The 22,613-nt window shown below is 35.8% G+C and overlaps 1 protein-coding gene across 2 annotated transcripts in view; it reads right to left on the bottom strand.

Annotated features, from left to right (window-relative positions):
- The window catches only part of TPK1 (thiamin pyrophosphokinase 1), a 319,383-nt gene that overhangs the window by 162,829 nt on the left and 133,941 nt on the right, over positions 1-22,613 (bottom strand). For both annotated transcript variants that reach the window (XM_072762803.1, XM_026018334.2), the window contains one exon: positions 11,939-12,011. In XM_072762803.1, coding sequence (XP_072618904.1) covers positions 11,939-12,011 — 73 coding nt within the window. The remainder of the gene's footprint in view (positions 1-11,938; positions 12,012-22,613) is intronic.

Genomic DNA, 22,613 nt, shown 5'->3' with positions numbered 1-22,613 from the left:
GCCCGACGTGGGATTCGATCCCGGATCTCCAGGATCACGCCCTGGGCCAAAGGCAGGCGCCAAACCGCTGCGCCACCCAGGGATCCCTGAAGCCCATACTCTTAACCAACCATGCTTTGTATTCAACCCTGCTTAATTAAACTTTGGGTATTTTGGCAGATTTAAGAAGAAAAATGCCTTTATAATATATTTTGAACCTTGATTTAGTTGGTTTTCTCCAGTATTTTAAGTACCTGAAAATCTTTCAGCTCTTAGCAGACATGACTTCTGCCCAACTCCATGTTGCTTCCATAGTAGTCCAAGGCTTAGAGACCTCAGACACCTGAAAGTGGGCAAGGAATGCTTAGCTATCTATCTCTCCTTTTCTCTGCTTTCCTAATTCATCATATTATCACTATATTTATCATTATATTCATGACAATTCGCTTTTTCTTCTGCTATTAAACTTACCCATAAGATCAATATCTTTGTGTATGAGTCCCTTTCAGTTTATTTTCTTAGAATTAGCTTACTAGAAAATGAAATTACTGGGAAAACTGTAAGAAAGTTTATGATCTTTGATATATGCTGCCAGGGTGCTTTCTAAGAGGGATATAAAAATACATATTCCCACTAGTAGCATAGGAGGGTAAAGAGTTTCTTAAAATATAACAGTAGGAAAGAAAATTCATCATGAATTTCTTACTGTGAATTAATTTAATTGCTATACTTGCTTCTTAATAAGCAAAGAGAAATCACTTTCATAAAGAGAAAGAGAACTTTGTTGGAGAGCAAGGGAAGAGAAAGATAATTCTGGAGTGTGAAGCTGGGATGAAACAGGAAGTGGTTCATCAGATTGAGGACTGAGGGGCTCAAGGACAGTATGAGAGAAATGGATATTTCTGGAAGGGGAAATAAGTGTCAATCAACAGAGTATAAGAAAGGAGGCAAGCAAGAAGCTATCAAAGATTTTCTTTCAAGTTGGTTCTGAAAACATGAAATAATATACTACTCCATCGTATTAGAATACTGACATGGATTCTTTTTGTAAATAAGCAATGATAAGAGTTTTATTTTTAAGCAACAATAAGAGTTTATTGAGTCTTAAAATTCTGGCTCTCACACACTTTATTTTCCCCTATTTACTGCTAACGTTGCCTTTCTTATTGTATGTAAGCAAGGTAAACACTTAAAAATATTTTGGGAAGATATATTCAAGAGTCTTCTAAAAATTGGATATGTTAAAGTATTAATAATGAGCTTCCATAATTATTCATTAAAATTAACTGACCAGAACTCTAATAAGAAACTGCCTGCCAGATCAAGAGTATAGCAGGCACAGGGCAAAATGACATATACTATGGGTAACCAAAGATACAGATCTAAAATTAGCCCAAACTTGTTCTCAAGTTTAGTTAGATAAAGCCATTTGGAATCTAAATGATCTATGTTCCTTGATAGAGGTATGAAAATTGTCTTTACTCTGTAGAAATGCAATAAAAAAATAACCATTTCCCACTTTCCTCTTTATTGTATAAAGCATACTATAGTAGATTGCTCCTTCCATTTTATTTGCCAACCTTCTAAAAACAGTTCACTTTTCCACTAAAAAGATTTTTTTATCATCAAATGACAGCCTACAAGTAATGATTTCTTCAGCAAGAATGTCACATGATTAAACTCTTAAAAACCCTAAGTAACAGGTTGCCTGATATAATTTAGTGTTCTTCTGGTTTTCTAGATCACATATAAAAGAAAAAGAATAAACGCAATTTAGCCTTGTTGCAATTCTCCATTCGATTCCAAACATAAAGAGACATTCTCATCTAGTGCAATCTTCACTGGCCTGGGTGTTTTTTTTTGTTTGTTTGTTTTTTGGGGCTTTTTTTTTTTGTTTTTTTTGTTTTTTTTGTTTTTTTGCCTGGGTGTTATAAGATAACCTTTCCTTTCAACATTGCATTGAATGAAAACTATAGCCTTCCAAACAAGAAAGTCACTACTTCCACTAATGGAAGTCAAAAGTCTTTTTAGAACAGCATAGGGTCTTAAATGATGGCTTTCTTCCTAAAAGCAGAGCCAGAGTTCTTTTGGAAGAGAGTGCCCAAAAGTGTCAACATAGCAGGCTTCAGACTGTTATCCTAAAAAAGCTTTGCCTGTAAGGTTGGCCCTTGGCTCCCAACTGAGAACCTGAACGGTAAATAGTTCTCTATATTAAAAAAGATTTTTTTTCTTAAAAACTAACAGTGCCTAAATTGTTTTATTCAATGTGTTTTATGCTGAGCACCTGCTTGTTTTCTTCCTGGGAGTCTGGAATTTTGATTCATGCTATGCCTCCAGTAATATTTTGGCCATTGCGCTTCCCTAATGACGATACCTCACATTTATTGTCACAATTTGATTAAGTGCATCCTGTGTGGCTCCACTGGGAAAGAACTCTTGGAACTAGTGACTAGTTTTCTCCAGACTTTGTCCACATCTACCTTTTCCTTTTGCTGATTCTACTTTGGATCCTTCCGCTGTAATGAATTACAGCCATGATTAGTATCAGAAAAGGCAAGAAAAAATAAGCACTCCTGAGGATGTAAGAAAAGGGAACCCTCTCGCATTGTTGGTGGGAATCTAAATTGGTGCAGCCTCTGTGGATAACAGAATGGAAATTCCTCAAAGGATTAAAAAAACAACCACAGAGTCATCCTGGAGTTCCACTTCTAGCTATTTACCCAAAGAAAACAAAGACACTAATTTGAAGAGATATGGATATGCACCCCTATGTTAAATGCAACATTATTCACAACAGCCAAGGTACAGAAGCAACCTAAGTGTACATGGATACAGCAATAAATAAAGAAGACATGGAATGTTACTCAGCCATAAAAATCTTGCCATTCACAACAACATGGATGGACATAAAGGGTATCATGCTGAGTGAAATGATGAGACAAATATGGTATGATTTCACTTATATACGAAATCTATACAAATGAACAAAAACAGACTCATAAATACAGATGAACAGGGGATCCCGGGGTGGCTCAGCAGTTTGGCGCCTGCCTTTGGCCCAGGGTGTGATCCTGGAGTCCCGGGATCAAGTCCCACTCCCCGTGTCGGGCTCCCGGCATGGAGCCTGCTTCTCCCTCTGCCTGTGTCTCTGCCTCTCTCTCTCTATGTCTAACATGAATAAATAAACAAGATCTTTAAAAAATAAATTAATTAAATAAATAAATAAAAAATAAATAAATACAGATGAACAAATTGATGGTTGCCAGAAGAGACAATGGCGGGGGTGGGGGGGTGCCTAGGGAGATGGATAAAATAGGTGAAAAGGGAGGTACAAACTAGTCATTAAATCAATCAATCAATCATGGAAATGAAAAGTACAGCACAGAGAATATACTCAATAATACTATAGTAACCTTCTTGGTGACAGATGATAACTACAGTTGCACTACATCATGTACTGCATGATGATGGAATTGTCAAATCACTATGTTGTACACCCGGAACTAATACAACATTGTATGTTGGGGTGCCTGGGTGGCTCAGTCAGTGAAGTGTCTGCCTTCAGCTCAGGTCATGATTTCAAGATCCTGGGGTCCAGCCCCCTTTTAGGCTCCCTGCTCAGCGGGGAAGGCTGCTTCTCCTTCTCCCTCTGTCCTTCCCCCTGTTCCTGGCACTCGCTCTGTCTCTCTCAAATAAATAAAATCTTTTAAAAATCATTCTGTGTCAATTACACTTCAATTACATAAAAAAATCACAGCCACTCGTATGACTATAAGCCAAGTCCTGTGAGTCGGTCCTCTTACTGAATCACGAATTTGGGGATGGTCTTGGAAACCCCTGAAAACAAAGAGCTAGAGAGATTCTTCCTCAAGTAGCATGTCTGGATAAGCTTCTATTTTATAATGTTCCTAAAGGTTCCACACCCAGAGCAGATCTCTGTCCTTTACATCCACTCTGAATATGCAAAGAAAAGAATGAGGCTCCACCAGGGCTCCTTGCCAGGTCTCCTAAAAGCAGAAAGCCAGAGGCAGTGAAGGTAGTTCAGGAGGGTAGTGTTGCCCAATTACCTAGAACTAAGTAGAAGTGGGAAAGGGAAATTAAATGCTGCACAGAGAAAAGGAAGCCACAGAACTTCCTCAGCATGGGAACCTGAACCTCACTTTGCTTCAAGAAAAAATTCCCTTCTTTCTACTAAAGGATTATGGCATAATTAGAAAAAAACTGTAGATTCTGGCACCAGGATGGTCCTTTAGATCCCACTTGACCATTTCCTAGCTGCGTAGGCTTGGGCAAGTTGTACCACCTCCTTGTGCTTGCATCTTTAAAGTGTGGATGACAGTTCTGACCTAATGAAGTCTGTTGCAAGGATAAATGAATTTATGATTCAAAGTACATATAAAATATTTGGCAGGTTGTAAGCCCTTTAAAATCATTGGTGGCTATCACTGTGGTTTTCAAGATTGTGTTGATTATTTTTTCCTATCAACTTTTAAAAGAAGAAACCTGAAACAGTGAAATAAGCTTATTATAATCATCCAAATACATTTTAGTCTAGGAAGAAACCAATGCGCATTAGGTGTTGGTAGGTAAAGGGCAAGTGTTCCATGGTTCAACTCATCTGAGAAATACAAAGGTGAACAAAATTAGATTTTTGGCAGACTTCCTTAAAATGATATTGTCCATGAATTTCCAAAAGGGGCATAGAAAATGTCAAATTTCACAAGTCCATTTGCTTACAGCAGTTTTTTTTGTATCAAGTATTATGTGGCACCAATGGTCTGCTGCTCTAAAGTGGGACTACCTACCCGCTTCATAGAAACTGTGATAAGAACCTACTACCTACCAGGGATACCAGGATTAATGACCATATTCAGGTTGCAGAAGATCATGTCTTAACAGAGATCAAGGAAGAAAATTAAGAAAAAATTAGTCACATCAAGCTCAGCAAGAAAAGTACAAAGGAGGGAATCCCAACAGATAGAGGTGGGGAGCCAAACAGGTGAAGGACTGGTGAGCAGGTGCATCCCATGACACACACAAGTGAGTGGAAAGAGACAGAGTCACAGTTCTAGAGAACACACAGTAGGATAAGGACAGTTCAGAGGGCCAGCGGAGGTCATTTGTGAGGCATTCAGGAGTTCTTAAAAACGTAGGGGCATAGACTTCCCCTTTTTAAATGCCTAAATTATGTTAAACTCCAACAAAACAGACTTTGAAAAAAGTAGACCATTTAAAATAAAGTCAATCTGAAAGGACTATGACTGACGCAAGCCTAAGAATTAAGGTATATTGGAGAGAGATCCTCGCCTGTCTCATCATTCCCCTGGTGAGATGCTAATAAGGAAGAGCCAACCTGTTTTAAGAATATAAAGTGAAGAACCTGTCACTCAGTTGTCAGTGGAAACTGCCCGTCTACAATTCCCTTAATAGACCCTTTACACCTCAACATATGTTAATCAGTCTTAATGTGCAAGCCTAAAAATCTACTATACCTGGGGTTTTTATTTTTTAAAGAAATATACCAATCAATGGAGTTGAGCTTTACATATTCACACAGTTTCCTCTGTCTGGTATAATAGTCAAACTGGCTAACATTTTACAATTTCTAACAGCCCCTTCTGCCATTATCTCTAAATTAATTTGACCACATCTAAAAGTTTTGGCATGTGGCTGGGCAGAAATGGGAAAGACACACAGCTAGAAGGAGGGAATAATAAGGTTCATGAAATTCAGGAGATCAATAAAGATGTTTTTAATCCCCAATTAAAAACATCTGTGGAGATTCGGTAAAAATTTCTTTAAGATTTTTATTTATTTATTCAAGAGAGAGAGAGAGAGAGAGAGAGAGAGAGGTAGAGATACAGATAGAGGGAGAAGCAGGCTCCGTGCAGGGAGCCTGATGTGGGACTCGATCCCAGAACTCCGGGATCACACCCTGGGCCGAAGACAGACACTTAACCACTGAGCTACCCAGGTGTCCCTGATTCTGTGAAATTTAAATATAACTCAAACTGAGGCATTATCAAACTTAAAAGGATCTTTTCAGTAATTTTTATTCTAATTTATTAAATCTAGGTTCATAAATTGTACACTTACAGAAATAAATGGATTGAAATCTTTTTAAAAGCAGTATTACTGAGAATAGTTATTTTAAAAAAGCTCTTATGTAAACTATTTTAGAAAGTAAAACAAAATACTACCACTTTATTTTAAAATAGTGCTTTAGAACTTTTAGAGTACTTCTACATGTATAACATTATATGATCATTTTTACAAGTGTCTGAGAAAGCCAGGCCTGATTTAATTTCACTCGCCTTAGTAAGACTTCCACATTCGTAAGCTAGCAACTCAAAAAATAATTCACACAGTTATTTCAGGAAAATATAATGTTTTTTTTTTAATAAAAATCCCAAAACCAAAATGTACAGTACTAATAGCCAAGAATAAGTAGTTATTTGACATCTCTGCCTGAGTAACTACATTTAGGTCTACCTGACATCCCCACTATTTGAGAATCAGTGTCCTCATCTTTACATTGGAATTAATACACAACTAATACATATTTCTTAACATTTGTAATCCACTTACAAAAATCAGACATTCTATTCAAATGTCAACCAGAAGCCAATCCCATTATTCTTACTGGGAAAAGTGATATTTGAACCCAAAATCCCAGTCTCCAAAAATAGAACATTTATATAGGTAACAGCCATTAAGATGAGATATAAAATGATGAGCAACTTTTTATTGTATATAACACTTACAATATCTTATAGTAAAAAAAAAAAATATATCTTATAGTTATGAAAAAGAGCACAGGTTAAAAAAGTTTAGACATACTACCCTTGTCTTTCAAGAGTAGTCTTCAAAAATTTGGGTATGGCCATGCCAGTGTTAGAGAACAATGGGAAAACCTCACTGAAAACACTGATTTAATATATTCTTCAATAATTCAAGAACAACAAAAAATCTTATCTTTCCCAATTGTGAAAAAGATATAATGAAAGACAAGGAGACAATCATATGTGTGGATCTCTATCTCTACTCCTGAATTTACAGTGTTAGAACTACCTGGTGGCCTAAAATGATCTTGTTATGTCTGTAATTGGTTTAGCATCATCCCAACCTTTCTGCTAGTCTCATTCATCATATATACTGGGTTCATAGTATGTTTTCTCAATCAAGTCTTGCTTTTGTAACTGAAGTTCTATCACAGTCTTTGGTCCACATCATGTTCTAGTACTTTCAGCCACTGTTATGATACCATATTGTGATATTCCAAGACTTGGAAGGATTAACAGAGAAGATAATATCAGAAGTTAGATCTAGAGTCCTATTCCCAACTTACTATAAGAGTTATATTCACGTGGCCTTCTGTTTATAGTAACACTTTCTGGAATGCCAAAATACTCATCAGTAGCACAAAGGAAGACATTCATATACTAATAGGCTACCTATCCTCTTGCTAATTTTCTATTACCAAATCACCTTGTTCTTCAACATTCGATCTTGGCTCAATCCTATGTCCAGTAAATTGATTTTATATAATTTAATAACTTCTTTGTTTGCTTGGTCATTCTTGGTCTGGCCCAACTACTGCCACCATAGAATTGAGAGTAGAAGTGAGTGACATGATGCAAATGTGAAGGTACAGTGGATGGTTAACACAATGGCTATTATCCTGTTGATAGTGACACTGGCATTCATTCCCAGACATGCTAAATACCTTGTGCAAGGAACTTGCCTAACGGGCCAAAGATACAATGTGCTGACAAGCACTAGTGGCAGCAGAGTCTCAGTTTTAACAAAATTCTTTTTACAGAAGACATGGATATTGACCCAAGAGCTAGTCTAGTCTCAAGAGCTGACTAGTCTCTGGCTAGTCCTACCATTTTGAGTCATGTAAACTTTATGGGTCTTAGCTTTTTCATCAGGAAACTGGGCTATATAACATTATTTTTTTATTATATTTTAAGTTTTTGTACATTTTTATTTTATTTACCATATATTTTCATCTATCCTATATACCTACATTTTTTGGAAAAACCTTATTATTCTGTGGTTCTTTAAGGCATTTGAAATACAGTAACTAGTCCCTTAATCTCCTAAATATGAAGAAAGCATGTTTTAAAATCTCCTTCCTGTATCTAGAGAAGACCCCACAGATCACATATCAATCAAAGCATTTATCAGGTGTTACAAGATATAACAGTTTCTTCAAAAGTTCCCAAGAAACTAAAATAAATGTGGGTATGACGGATTGGGTAATGAAGAAGGCTGAAATACAGGATTCTAGCCTTGAATCAAGGAACACTGACTCAGAGAGTAATACATAAATAAACAAAAATATCAAGGGGGAAATCTGTAAGATACATTCCTCATCTGAGCTAATATTCACAAGCCACTCAGGGAGGAACTCAGGCACGGGGGCAAAAGGAGGAACATAAAGAGTTTACTCCATCTGAAAAGGAAAACTTTACGGAGTAAATTTCAATTTATGGAGTAAATTTATATGCATTCCTATGGACCATATGGAATCAAGTGGTGGACTTAACTGCCCCCTACTTGTCCAAAACCCAAAGGAATAAATAAGTAAGGCCTATGAACATAAAGAGTAATGATTGGACTGTTGGTTTGTAACTTTGCTTGAAGCAGGGTATACACATGAAGAAGAATCAAAGAGAAAAGTCTAACAGCTGTTTTCTTCTTCCTTCTTACAAATTATTAAGTAAAGACCAAGAATTTACTATAATGTCTTTAAAACATCTTTCTCCCTGCCCAACACGCAGGCTTTATCAGAACAAAGTCAGATGGCGTGGAAGCCAGCCTCCAAGATGGCTACCAAGGATTCCTGCCATCTGGTATTGTTAACCTTGTGCCATTTGATCCCTCATTGTACCCAGGTTGGTCTGTATGACTAGCAGCATTGTAGAAGAGACGGTAAGATGGTATATCACTGCTGAAATTAGGTCACAAACAGACAGCTACTTCTGTCTTGGACTGGCTGTCTTGCACACATGTTCTTCTCACTCCCTTCTCTGGAAAGCAACCTGCCATGCTGTGAGCAGCCCAATGGCAAAGAACTAATGTCTCCAATCACTAACCACTGAGAAATAGTAGCCAGTGAGACCAATTGGCAGCTATATGAATAATCTTAGAACAGAATTCTGTAGCCCCAGGGGAGCCCCTGAGAGGACTCAAAAACCCAGCTACAGTATAACCTCATGAGAAACCTTGAGCCAGAAGCACCTAGTTAATCAACTTCCATATTCCTTACCTGGAGAGAATATGTGAAATAAAAATTGCTTGCTGTTTCAAGCTGCTAAAATTTAGAATAATTTATTCCATAACAACAATAGATAATTATTACAGGTGGCAAGACCTGGGATATAAAATATTCTGTTTAAAAGCTGACAAATACTTCATATACTAAAATATAAAGTTATAAAGTTCTCAGAAATTAGGCAAGCAAACCAATTTAAAGTTTTATACAATCAGGATCGCCTGGGTGGCTTAGTCAGTTAAGCATCTGGTTTCAGCTCTGGTCCTGATCTCAGAGTCCTGGGATCCAGCCCCATAGGGAGTCTGCTTTTCCCTCTCCCTCTGCCCCTCCCACTACTCATGTTTTGCTCACCACACTCTCTCTCAACAAATAAAATCTTTAACAAAATAAAATTAAATTAAAACAATGAAAAATAAAGTTTTATATACTCATGTAAACCTGAGTTTTTCCTTTAAGTCAAAGACATATCTACTGGGGGAAAAAACCGTATGGATAAATGTTGGCTATAAAATCCACTTCATCATTTTTAACAAACTCTCAGTGTTTTAAATTACTTCTTTATTTTACTTTCTTCACTAGAGCCCCAGTTTCAGCTTCACTGAAAACTCATATCAAGTAGGAGGGGAAAAAAAGTGTATTTGAAGGCAGACACAACCTTCTTTCATTTGTAGAAGAGCAGCTTAAAGATTGCTTAAATTGGAGATAATGGCTTATATGAAATGTGTGAGATGCTGCATTAACTTGTTGTCATTAGCATCATTATTAAAACTGAGGCTAAACACTCACCATGTGTTATACAGGGCACATTAGCTATATAAAAGACATCACTGATGCCCTCTGGAAACAGATCAGAGAAGTTCAAAATCCATGATTCCCATCAATACTTGAAAAAACTGCATTGTACTATGTCAATTTGTAACTACACAATGTAAGAATTATTAGATTAGCTAATCTTACTTTAAAAATTAAATCTCAATATAGATTTTATATATATAAATTAACTTTGAGGTTAAAAAACTGAAGCAGAAGTTATAGGAGAAATTCATCAAATAGTAGTTAACTCAAAATCTTCCTTTATGTTTGACTGCATTTAGAAATTAAGGAGCTGGGTTCCCCTTCTTTTCTGTTATTTCCCCATCTTGGATGGGAATGACCAGACTGACACTTCCAGTTCTGTCAAGCCAGCAGCATTTAAGACAGGGGGAGGAAAGTCACATCTGGCCCGAGCTTCAACTTGTTTCTAAGTCTGCTTGTTCCTGCCTCTCCTGCTGTTTCTTCCACTTCCAAAGATATGATTAATATCTAGACTCTGTAAAACTTTCGTTGTAAGCAAGGCTGAGGGCTTTCCATCCCAATGAGGTTGAGGTATGGAGTTAATGAGAAGGGAGACTGTGGGGAATGAACACAAAGATGCCAATGTTGAAGTAATTGTGCATGAATATCAGACACTGACTTGGGAACAGTCTTCATCTGCTGATGGAGAGTCTGATCAGCTGGTGGGCAGAGGGAACATGCCCAGATCTGCAATTCACTGCCAGCCCCAGAATTTCCAAATTGTAACAGCCTGTGCATTATAACCTTCGTAACTTTGCTTCCCTATCTAGAATCATGCTTTTCTTTTTCTCTTTCCTTCCTTCCTTCTTTCTTTTCTTTTTTTCTTTTCTTTTCTTTTCTTTTCTTTTCTTTTCTTTCTTTTCCTTCCTATCCTCTCTTTCTTCTTTCTTTCCTTCCTATGAAAGGTTTCCTCCCTTTCTTCTTTATGAATTTATCTCACCCATCCCCACGCTTTATAAAGAATTTACATTTTTATCTCAGTAATTGCTGTTTTACAAATATGTGTGATTTGGTAATGCCAGTTTAGAATAACACAGAGGATGATGTTGTGGTTCAAAGAATTGCTGAGGCTACAATTTTTATTTTAAAAACACTGCATTGTCCTCTAAAACCAGTGAAAAGTTATTAATTACTGTAATACCCTCCTATGTGTCTTCTATCACTCTCAATTAGATCATATACATATTCTTAGTAGTAGTAAGGATCTCTGGAAGGTTTGCACAATAGTAGTGATAAAATGAATGCCTTAATAAACTGTGTGTCATCATTAATTTCACATTGTAATGAATAGTTTTATACAGAACACAGTAATAATGGTTTCAAGAAAACTAAAATTAAAGAAAAAAAACTGTGGTTCTCAATTCTGGGGACACAGAATTATGCATTTTTATAAACATTCATGTACAAGGATGTTTTTATTAGTTCACAATGCAAAAAAAAGACATAACTTAAATATAACTCAATTGGGAATTGGTTAAATTAAACACAGCATATTCATTAAAGGAAATTAAAAATTACTTGTGAAAAATATATATTAACCAATGAGGTTGTAGGCAGCAATAGTATATTATTAAATGAGCCTATATAAACTACAGACTCATTTAAAATATATATGCTTAAAGGACTAAAGCATTAATGATTATCAGATGGTGATGGAATTGCTTAGACTGCTTCCACTTGTCATTTTCTAAATTTCTATTTGCATGTGTATTAAAATTGCTATAAACTTTGTTTTTAAATAACCAGAGTTTCTAAATCCCTACACATACACCAAGGAAGCCAGAAAGAACAAAGGAAAAGCAACCACATGAGATCTTAAATATAAAAGTGTTTATAGTTTACCTTAACGGCATAATATTCTTTAACTTCAGGCCTAATAGAATCAAAGTCTCCACTGATGAATTCGGGCAAAAAGCTGAAAGAAAGAATTCCAAGTAAATCAACTAATTAAGAGTACTTCTTTGTTAACCTTTAAAACTATGCCAAGAGGATGTCTTATACTCTTGGTTTCTATATTGTATGACTAAAAGCAACTCATATACCAGGCTAATTCATCAACTTAGTCAAATTGCCAGTCAATGTATATCCTGCTTTAAAAAATAAAGATTAAAGAAGATTATTGATTTAAAAAACTCCCAGTTCAGTGGTGCTTGGGTGGCTCATTGGTTAAGTGTCTTGCCTTCAGCTCGGGTCATGATCTCAGGGTCCTGGGATGGAGCACCACATTGGGCTCCCAATGAGCAATCTGCTTCTCCTTCTCCCTCTCCCTCACTGCTCATTCTCTCTCTCTCTCTCTCTCAAATAAATAAATAAATAAATAAATATTTTAAGAACAAATAACTCCCAGTTCAAAAACCCTAATACCAAGACTCCTAATCTTTCCATATTACTGTTTACATATACACAAATGTTTACATTACTGTGCCCTCACACAGGTTCAGAGCATCAACAAATTTGAACAGAACAGATGAAGAACAGGATTATGCATTCTCTGAAGAGCAGGAGTCAGTTCAACGACATTTTCCAAATGCCCTATTGACATATTTCTGGAAACAGGAGGCTTCTAGACACTTCTGAAATACTACACAAGTCATAGTAGAGGGAGAGAACTCCCCAAAATGAATGTCTCTAATTACATCATAATTATTTATTTCTCTTCCCAACCATTTATAATTTGTTCAGAGCTTTATTTTACTGAGTATTATACGCATCAAGAGTTGAAGCCCCAGAACTTGGAAACATCTCTAGGTCATAAAAGCCAAGACACAGACAGAAGCTATCGGGCTCCTAGAGAGATTCTACTGACACCAATGGGTTGAGGTTATAGAATTTTCATAGAGACTCTTGCAAGAGGGCAGAAGCTGCCACAATGCACTTAATAAATTTAAGGGGGGAACCACAGGTCCCTTTATTCGCCAATGCAGGGTGCAGCTACAAGCACTGGACAATGGACATGGCTGTCACTACAGGATCAAAGGGTAAGAACCAGAGAAATGGGGCCTGAGGTACTAAGAAATTGTACTGAGAACAGCTTATATATGCACTTGGGATAAGCAGTCCATCACCTTAACAACTCAGCCACCTCGTCCCAGTACACGCAGGATAAAATGAATAAAGATGAACATGAAAACCCCATATTAACCCTGTCCTTTCATGCCATCTTTTTCAAGTTTTTAACTTAATTGAAAATATTACTTCTTAGGTCTAACCTAATCCAACTAATCTGTGTTAGACCAACTCTTCTTTGAGCTTTATGTCTCCCTAGGACATATGGTAAGAAGTTCTCCCACAATGATCTGTACTACATTAAGTGCTTAGTTTTTCGTGGTTTGTTAACCAACGATGGTTGCCTATGGAAATTTTTGGTAATTAATAAAATTGTTACATTCACTCAACATCAGCTATGTACAAAAGACAATAGTTTATTTCAGAATTGGGAAGTATCTAAGTTTTTAAATCACTTGCCTGGTTTCAACATCTTCCTGTAAACTTTTCTTCTCAAAACGTCCCTGGCTACATATCCATTACTACTAATTTTATTTTACACATATTTAGGCAAATATTTTTTTACTCTATCCATATAAGGTCTAAAAATAGACTTGAAGTTTCTTTAAAATGCTGCCATCAAACAACATTCAACCACCCATAGAACAAAACTCACATAGATCTCAGAATTTATTATTGCTTGCTAGGGTCTGAATGTTTGTGTACCCCTCAAATGTGTATATTGAAATCTTAAATATAATCTAATATAATGTTATTAGGTGGTGAGGCCTTTAGGAGGTGATTGGGTCAGAATGGTGGCCCCCTCATGATTGGGATTACAGCCCCTATAAAAGAAACTCCAGCTCTCTTGTCCCTTCTACCATATAAGGACACAGCGAGAAGACAGGCATCTATGAGCCAGGAAGTAGATCTTACCACACACTGAACCTTGATCTTGTACTTCCCGGCCTCCTCATGAGAACTAAGTTCTCCCCATGAGAACTAAGTGCTTATTGTTTCCAAGCCACCCACTCTATCGTTTTCTTGAGAGCATCCAGCAAGAATGAGGCATTGCTGGGAGGAGGAAAAGGAATCATTCCTCCAATATCTTCATTATCCTTTGTAAGGAACCAAGACCCAAGAAGTCAAGTGAATTTTGTACATATGGCTAGTATCCAATCTATTTCACCATGTAAAGTAGCCATTTAAACTTAGGACTTGGGTTCTGTGCAGTATGAATCATCCAACTTCCTCATAAAACTGATTTTATATTGCTCTACAGATTTTAGTCCTTCAGATATCTAGAATCAATTTGCCAGTTTCCAAATATCATATTGATTTTGACAATAAATAAAAATGAAAAATAAAAACTGATACACACAAGCAACTAGTGTTGGTCCCCATAGGATATGCAATTTTAAACAGAATTAGATTTCTTTTTATCACATATGTGAATCATGAAGGAAAGCAATCATATAAATTTACTTATATTTTCACATAAAATATTTACAGGAAAACAAACTTATATTGATACAAGATAACTGATTAATTTTTTAATATAATTTTCTCCAAAATAACATACATGCTTTAAACATGAATAAAGAAAAAAATGAACAAGGATACTTATTCCTAAGAAGGCTCATGCCAAAAATACACCTGATATACAGGCTGAGATGACTACAATAATTATAACTTTTTGTCATACAATACAGTAGTTTTTGAAACTTCCTGAAATGTGCTTTTGGACAGAACAATTAAAAACCCATCTCACATTTCTGAGGCATCGGTTGCCATGGTAGTGGGCATTCTGAAGAGGCACTTACTGGGTATGACACTTCACAGATACAGAGGTATGATGTAATGATATAAAAGAGTTTACACAGGAAGATTACTTTCATAACTCTTTAGGGGCTGAGTGCTTATAGCAAGTGACTAAGGGTACACAGAATCCTGTCTCCACTGACCATACGTCTGTTCACCGGTAGCATCGATCACACCAGTACATCTCACCTTGGTATCCTCAAGCTACTGGCACTGACTGACTGGTACTAAAAGGTATTCCAAACACTACATAAATGGCGTAGACTCTTTTAGTTTTTACATTTAACTCTTACCATACTTGCCACTCACTAATGACAAAATAAGAGTTCAAAAAGAGCTGAGCTTAGTGAGCTAAAGACCCATTGCACATAATAATCAAGAGGGAGGCTGAATATTTAGAAAATATGCCTAAATGTGATGTGTTAGCACCAAGTACACAGATGCCAATGCTAATACAATGAAGTAACAAGGTGGGGAGAGAGAGAGGAGATAAGGAGAGGAGGGGACAGAATGGGGAATGGTGGTAGGAAAGAGGGGAGAAGGAAAGAATAGTGAGGTGGGAGTGGGAAGAGAGGAGAAGATGGTAAAATGGTAAAAGGGCAAAAGAAAGGCCAGGAGGGCGAAGGCAGGGGAAGAAATGAGTGAAAAAGAAGCACTTATTACAAACCTCCCGTTATGCCTGGCCCACTACTTCCTAGCTTGTCCAAATTACTGAACTTTCTGAGCCTCACTTCTTCACATGTAAAATGAAGGTAATTTAGAGTGGTTGTGAAGATTAAGAGTTAATCCATGTAAAGCACTTAGAGAATGCCTGGCACACAGTAATAAGCACAGTGTAAAGCTCTTCAGCTAAAATAAAAGTTATTACTAGAGAAGCTAAGTAATGTGCCCGAGGTTATAAAGTTAATAAGAGCCAAAATTCAAACCCAGGCAGCCAAATCTTTGTTCTCGGACAGCTAATGTCTACAGCCTTCCACGTATGCACATTTATGAAATGGAGCCAGACTCTGTCCTGGAGAAAGTTCTCTATACAACCACATGACTCCCTAAGGATTTTATTTATCAGTGTTAATTTGCTCACCCTGCATATTTTAGAAATGTATCACTGAAGCAGAAGAGAACAATTTGTGCTGGTTGTTAAAGGAAGGAAGGGATTTTGATTAAGAAATAGGTTAGGAGAAGAATGTCTCAGAACACTGTTGAAAAAGAGTATGGCTACAAATACAGGGCAAAAAATGGTGCTCTGTCTGAAGAAAGGGGGAATTAATCATTCACAAGATTTGAACTAACATTCTCTGCAAAACTGCATAACTTCAATAAGAGGAGGGGGCAAAAAAGAGAGTGATCTAAAATACAACAAGGAAAAATGACTGTATATATAGAAATAATTAGTTCAACTGTCTTCACAAATAAGTCTCTAGATGTAATAAAGTTGCCAAAAGATACTTAAATATTTGTATAATTTTCAACAAAAGAGATATTCTGAGGAAAGAGAAAACATACAATGACAAAGAAATCCTACTAGACTATATAAAAATGTAACAATGTGCTTATAAAAAAAGTTTAAGAAAGGTCAGCATATAGTATTTCTATATGTGTAAAATATGTAATGCATAAAGACTGCTATCTCTAATATACAAATAGTACTCCAAAGTGGTAAAGGAAACAAATCTAATAGAAAAAATTGTCAAAGGCTATTCACACAAGGAAAAGTCACACAAGAAATATAAAAGGCACTAGGTATATGAAAACATGGTAAGTAACTAATTTCTTAGCAAGGAAATAAGTATTAAAGCAATAGTAGGATACTGATGGAAGAACTTGTCAAAAATTAGGAGCAAGTGTTGCTAACCTGAAGAAAAACAAGCACACTCACAGACTAATGGGATCATGAATGGAATACAGCTTACAGGCCAGCAATCCCTCTTAAGAATCTATCCTACAAAGAACAGTACAGAGGACATCTGTATAGTAACAATAAGGAGAAAAAAACTAAACGTTGAATAATACAGGGAAGGCTAAATAAAATATAATGTCCCTTAATAGGGAAATAGGCAGCTTTAAGATGATTTGACTTCATCCTAGAGTTGACAACTGTCCTTAGAGGGAACATCTACTCTATTTTATGAAGTCGAAAAAAATCAAGTTCTAGAAAAATGTATATGCTCTTACTTTGAGATTTAAAAAAAAAAAAGAACGTTTTATATACAAGCTGCACATAATTATTGTATATAAATTGATAAATTTAGACATAAGGACACACCCACAAAACTATGACCAGAATCTATGTCATAAACACATCCATCACCTCCAAAATTTCCTTTAATTTTTATAAAAAGTTAATATGAGATCATCAGCATTATATATATATATTTTTTTAAGATTTTATTTATTCATGAGAGAGAGAGAGAGAACTGCTGAGCCACCCGGGCTGCCCAATCATCAGCATTTTATAGTTCTCAGTGTACTAGTCCTTCACTTCCTTGATTAAGTTTATTCCTAAGTATTCTATTCCTTTTTGATGATTTTGTAAGTGGGATTGTTTTCTCAGTTTCCTTTTAGATACTTTGCTGTTTCTGTGCAGCTGATTTTTGCGTAATGATTTTGTATACAGTAATTTTGCTGAATCCATTTATTTGTTCCAAGAGATTTTTTTAAAACTCTATGTGTGTGTGTGTGTGTGTGTCTGTGTGTGTGTGGTCGCTCATTAGGGTTTTAGAGATATAAGGTCATGTGATCTGCAAACAGAGCTTATTTTATTTCTTCCTTTAGAATTTGGATGCCTTTCATTTCTTTTTCTTGCATAATTGCTCTGGTTTGCATATCTAGTACTATGTTGAATATTAGTGGTGAGAGTACATAATACTTGTCTCTTTCCAAATATTAGAGGAAAGATTTTCAGTTTTTCACCCACTAAGTATGTTGGCTATTGGCTTTCCATATATGGACTTTGTTGGGTGTGTGTTTTAATATTTTATTTATTTATTCATGAGACACACACACAGAGAGAGAGCGAGAGAGAGAGAGAAGCAGGCTCCATGCAGGGACCCCGATGTGGGACTCAATCCCAAGACTCCAGGATCATGCCCTGTGCCAAAGGCAGGCGCTAAACTGCTGAGCCACCCGGGGCAGGGATCCCCGACTTTGCTGTGTTGAAGTAATTTGAGAGTTTCTTAAATCACAAAAGTGTTAAATTTTGTCAAATGCTTTTTCTGCATCTATCGAGGTGATAATGTGATTTTTATCCTTTATTCTGCTACTGTGGTGTATCATGTTGATGATATGTTGACCCATCCTTGCACAGCAAGGATAAATGCCACTTGGTCCTGGTGTGTGATTCTCTTAATGTGCTCTTGAATTTGGTTTGCTATTTTGTTGAGAATTTTTGCATATGTGTTCATCAGGAATATCGTTCTATGGTTTTCTTTTGGTATCTCTGGCTTTATATCAGGGTAATGCTGACTTGATGAAAAAATGGAAGTATTTCTTCTACTTCTATTTTCTGGGAGAATTTAAAAAGGGTTGGTATTAATTTTCCTTAAAAATTTAGAAAAATTCATCTGTGATGCCATCTGTTCTCACCTTTTCCTGTTGGAAGGTTTTTTTTCTTGTTGTTTTTGGAAGGTTTTTAATTACTGATTCAATCTTCTTATTTGTTATTGATACAATCTTATTTGTTATTGATCTGCTGAGGATATTTCTTCTTGACTCAGTCTTGGTATGCTTTATTGTGTTTCTAGGAATTTATCTATTCCCTTTGGGCTGTCCAATTTGTTGGCACGTAACTGCTCATAATAGTCCCTTATGATCTTTTTTTTTATTTCTGTGGCACTGCTTATGTAACTTTCATTTATGATTTTATTTGATTCTTTCTTTTTTTCTTGGTTAGTCTGGGTAAGGATTTTCAAAAAATCTGGTTTATCTTTTCAAAAACCCAACTCTTACCTTCATTGATTTTTCTTTTTCTCTATTTCATTACCTTCTGCTCTAAATCTTTATTTTATTCCTTCTATTAACTTTGAGATTAAATTTGTTCCTTTTCTAGTTTTCTGAAGTGTAATGTTAGGTTGTTTGAGATCTTCTTTTAATAATGATGTTTATTACTATTAAATTCTCTTTTAATATAGCTTTTGCTGCATCCCATAAGTTTTGGTATTAATAACATAGTTTAAAACAATCAAATAAAAACAAACAAAAATACCTGTAAACATATTATACATTTTTGTATAAGAATGAAGGAAATGGTGGTAGTGAATAAATTAAGCCTTTGACATTGATTATCTCAGAGGATGGGATTTTTTTTTTTGAAGATTTTAATAAAATAACAAAGAAAAACAAAAAGAGAACAAAAATACTCAGAGAAAAGAAAAATAATTATAAAAAAAGAAATACAGATAAAAATCTCTCTATCACATATTTAAAATAAAAATTAAGGACATGTGAGGAGAGAGAAATGATAGGGGGAAAACATGTAACTTTGTAAAAAAAAAAGAATCTTGAATTAGAGGAAAAGGAGAAAAAAAAAGGAGAAAGATGTGAGGGCTCTTACCCTAGAAGAAAACTTCCAGGAAATATTTTTTTGAATACTTCCTATATGCCAGTCTTAATTTTATTGATGCATTTAATATTTATTATTAAAATTTTATTTTATTTTCATAACAGTTCCATAAGGTTTTTATCATCCTAATTTTATGGTAGAAAGCCAAGTTGAGAGGTACGAAGTAATATACACAGATGTTACACAGATTCAAAATGTTCTCTCCTCCTCCTCCTTTCTGAATTGAAGATAATCTTGCTTGGCACAGGGAAATTTTCTTGCCATACTTCCCTCACAAGAGGCAATTCCATTTCTAAGATCTTGGCTCTTATTTGAAACACACTCTACTTGTATGTACAATCAGAGCTGCATGGTAATCAAAGAGCAGTGTGAGTGCAGTGCAAAGTTACTCCAACCATGAGCTACCAATCCTTAGGTAAGCTCTACTTATGCTTTTAAAGTTGTGATCTGTTTTTAATGAATACGAAGTGCTAAGGAGAGGTACAATTACAAAATCATATGAGGCTTGCTGAAAGTATATTTCATTCTAGGCCATGAGCAAACAAAAGAAGATTCAATTTTGTGACTGAGTGTTCCAACTCAATATCAACAGTGCAAATTTTGTAAGAAATTAAAATATATGGCCTGCTCTTTCTGCCTATTCTATGGGAATTGACCTGTCACCACAACAGCCAGTTAGAAAACAAGACAAAATATGTGAAACAATGGTATCCAGACATAGACAGTAGGCAGCTCAGGACAGTGCTTGCTGAAACAAATGAGACAAGCCCCATTATTATTACCTCAGCTTTCTTCCTGGAGCCAGTTTCTAGCCAGTTTTCTAGTGAGAAAAAACAGAGACCTGTGGTCTCCTCAAATGAGTGGACCAATTTTAAGGACAGATGGAAAGCTAGGAAATACAGGATAGAGTACCTGAGAAAATGGAACTACAGGGAGAAAGAGAGCTCTAGAAAGCTGAAGAGTCCCTTGTGTTTGGACACATACTCATCTATATACAAATGAGAAGTCCAGGGTGGGGGGAGGACCACCAGAAAGCAATGGTCACAACAACTCCTAGAAATAAATGCGTAGAATCCATATTCCTGTCACCAAAAGTACAGAGACATAGTAATAAACAGGCCACTTTTGGCCCAGGGCGTGATCCTGGAGTCCCAGGATCGAATCCTATATCGGGCTCCCTGCAGGGAGCCTGCTTCTCCCTCTGCCTATGTCTCTGCCTCTCTCTCTGTCTCTCATGAATAAATAAATAAAATCTTTTTTAAGTGAAAAAAAAGCCTGAAAAGTGGGAAAAAATACTTTTAAATTCATAACTTTCGACCTCATATCTTAATTTCCAAGAATCTACTTTAAGTGCCAAGAACTCATGCAAACTTATCTAAGTTTTACTTATTGATATTATAAAAAATTACGAACATGCTTCTGACATATGAAGACTGATAAAGAATGTAATGACTTATATTTAATGACATAATGTGTTCATAATAGTATCAAACAGGTATGCTGTAAAACAATATATGCACAAAAATCCCTATTACATGTGCATGCATACACTCAGCAAGAGAAACATGATCACAAAAATATGAAATTGAAAAAGGTTACGTAAAAATATGAATACTGAGAACCTAGGTGATTTTAAGTTCTTTTTATTTTACTTTGTATCTTCCTATATTCCACAAGTTCCTTATAATGAACCTGTATTACTTCTACAAGTAGGAGAGTGTGTGAGGGTAGTGAACGAGATATCTTTAAGAGAAAGGACTATACACGGGTGCTTGGGTAGCTCAGTCGGTTAAGCATCCAATTCTTGATTCCAGCCTAGGTCATGATATCAGGGTCATGAGATTGAGCCCTTCATCAGGCTCCAAGCTGAGCATGGAGTCTGCTTAAGATGCTTTCCCCTTCTCCCTCTGTTCCTGCCCTACTTATTTTCCAAAAAAAAAAAAAAAAAAAAAGGAATGTATAAAGTCAATAATCAAAAGGTAAATACTAAAAAAAAAAAAAGGTAAATACTAAATAGTACAGATTTGGTTCATTTAAGTGAACTGATTTTCCTATTGCTATTATTTGTAATTATGATTTCATTAAAAATTGCTTGTACACAGTTTTGTTTAAAATTGAACACATAAGCACAGTTTAGTTCAGACTTTGCTATATACGATTTGGCTAAAATTGTTGGTTTTGGTAACCAATGTCTTAAAGCATCAGACTGCACCAGTGTTATTCATGACCATCAACCACTTCCCCCCACCACATCAGAGGTACAGGTTGGTGAATAGCTGCCATACTGAGGAAATTCACCATAAAAGCCTATTACTGGTGAAAAGGAATATTAAGACCACATGCATATGTGAAAATGTTCTTTTCACTGACTGATATAATGATAAGATGACAGAAACTATAGTTGTTTTTCTTGCTCCTAACACATGGAACTGCTCTCTAGTTACTAATAACCCACTAATGTACAGCCTAGGAGGAAAAAATTGAATACACACTAGAGGCCGCTAGTGATAAATAAGTGAATTTTGCATGAAGTAAAAAACATGATGAGAGCAGTAGAAAGAAAACTGCATTCTAAGCTTCTAGCTTCAGCTGCCTTTTTAAGTGCTATGCTTCAGTCACAAGACATTTTTTTCCATCTATAAACTTCTAATTTTTTTAGTAAAAACTAAATCAGGGCAAATTTCCTCCTAAAAGGAAAAATCAAGGGAATTTTGTAATAATTTGTATTATTGTATTCTTAAAGCTGTGCTTTTAAGCAATGAAACCTTTTTACATAGTGCAAATTAGAAAAAAAAATTATCCTAATTGCCACAAAGATTCAGATCAAGTAAAGAAAACCTAATGCTGTGTGATGTAAATGTGTCTTGGTAATAGTTCATTGAGAGGAAGATATTTTTAAAAGTTAAAAGCAATTTAAAAAATATCACAAGCCCTGCAGAAAAATCATGAATCACAGGAGTGGTATTTTAAGGAGTCTACTCAGAAAAATATATAGGATAACATGAACTCAGAGAAAAACAATCATCTGATTAACAGCAAGCCTTTCTAAAATTAAAGGGGTATACACTATGCCACCTTTATTTTTTTTTTCGTGAGAGAGAGAGAGAGAGAGAGAGAGAGAGAGAGCACATACACATGAGTGGAGGTAGAGCA

Source organism: Vulpes vulpes, chromosome 7 (genome assembly GCF_048418805.1).
Source record: "Vulpes vulpes isolate BD-2025 chromosome 7, VulVul3, whole genome shotgun sequence".
Lineage (NCBI taxonomy): Eukaryota > Metazoa > Chordata > Mammalia > Carnivora > Canidae > Vulpes > Vulpes vulpes.
Note: the sequence above shows the minus strand (reverse complement) of the source record. Positions and strands in the feature narration are given on the sequence as shown.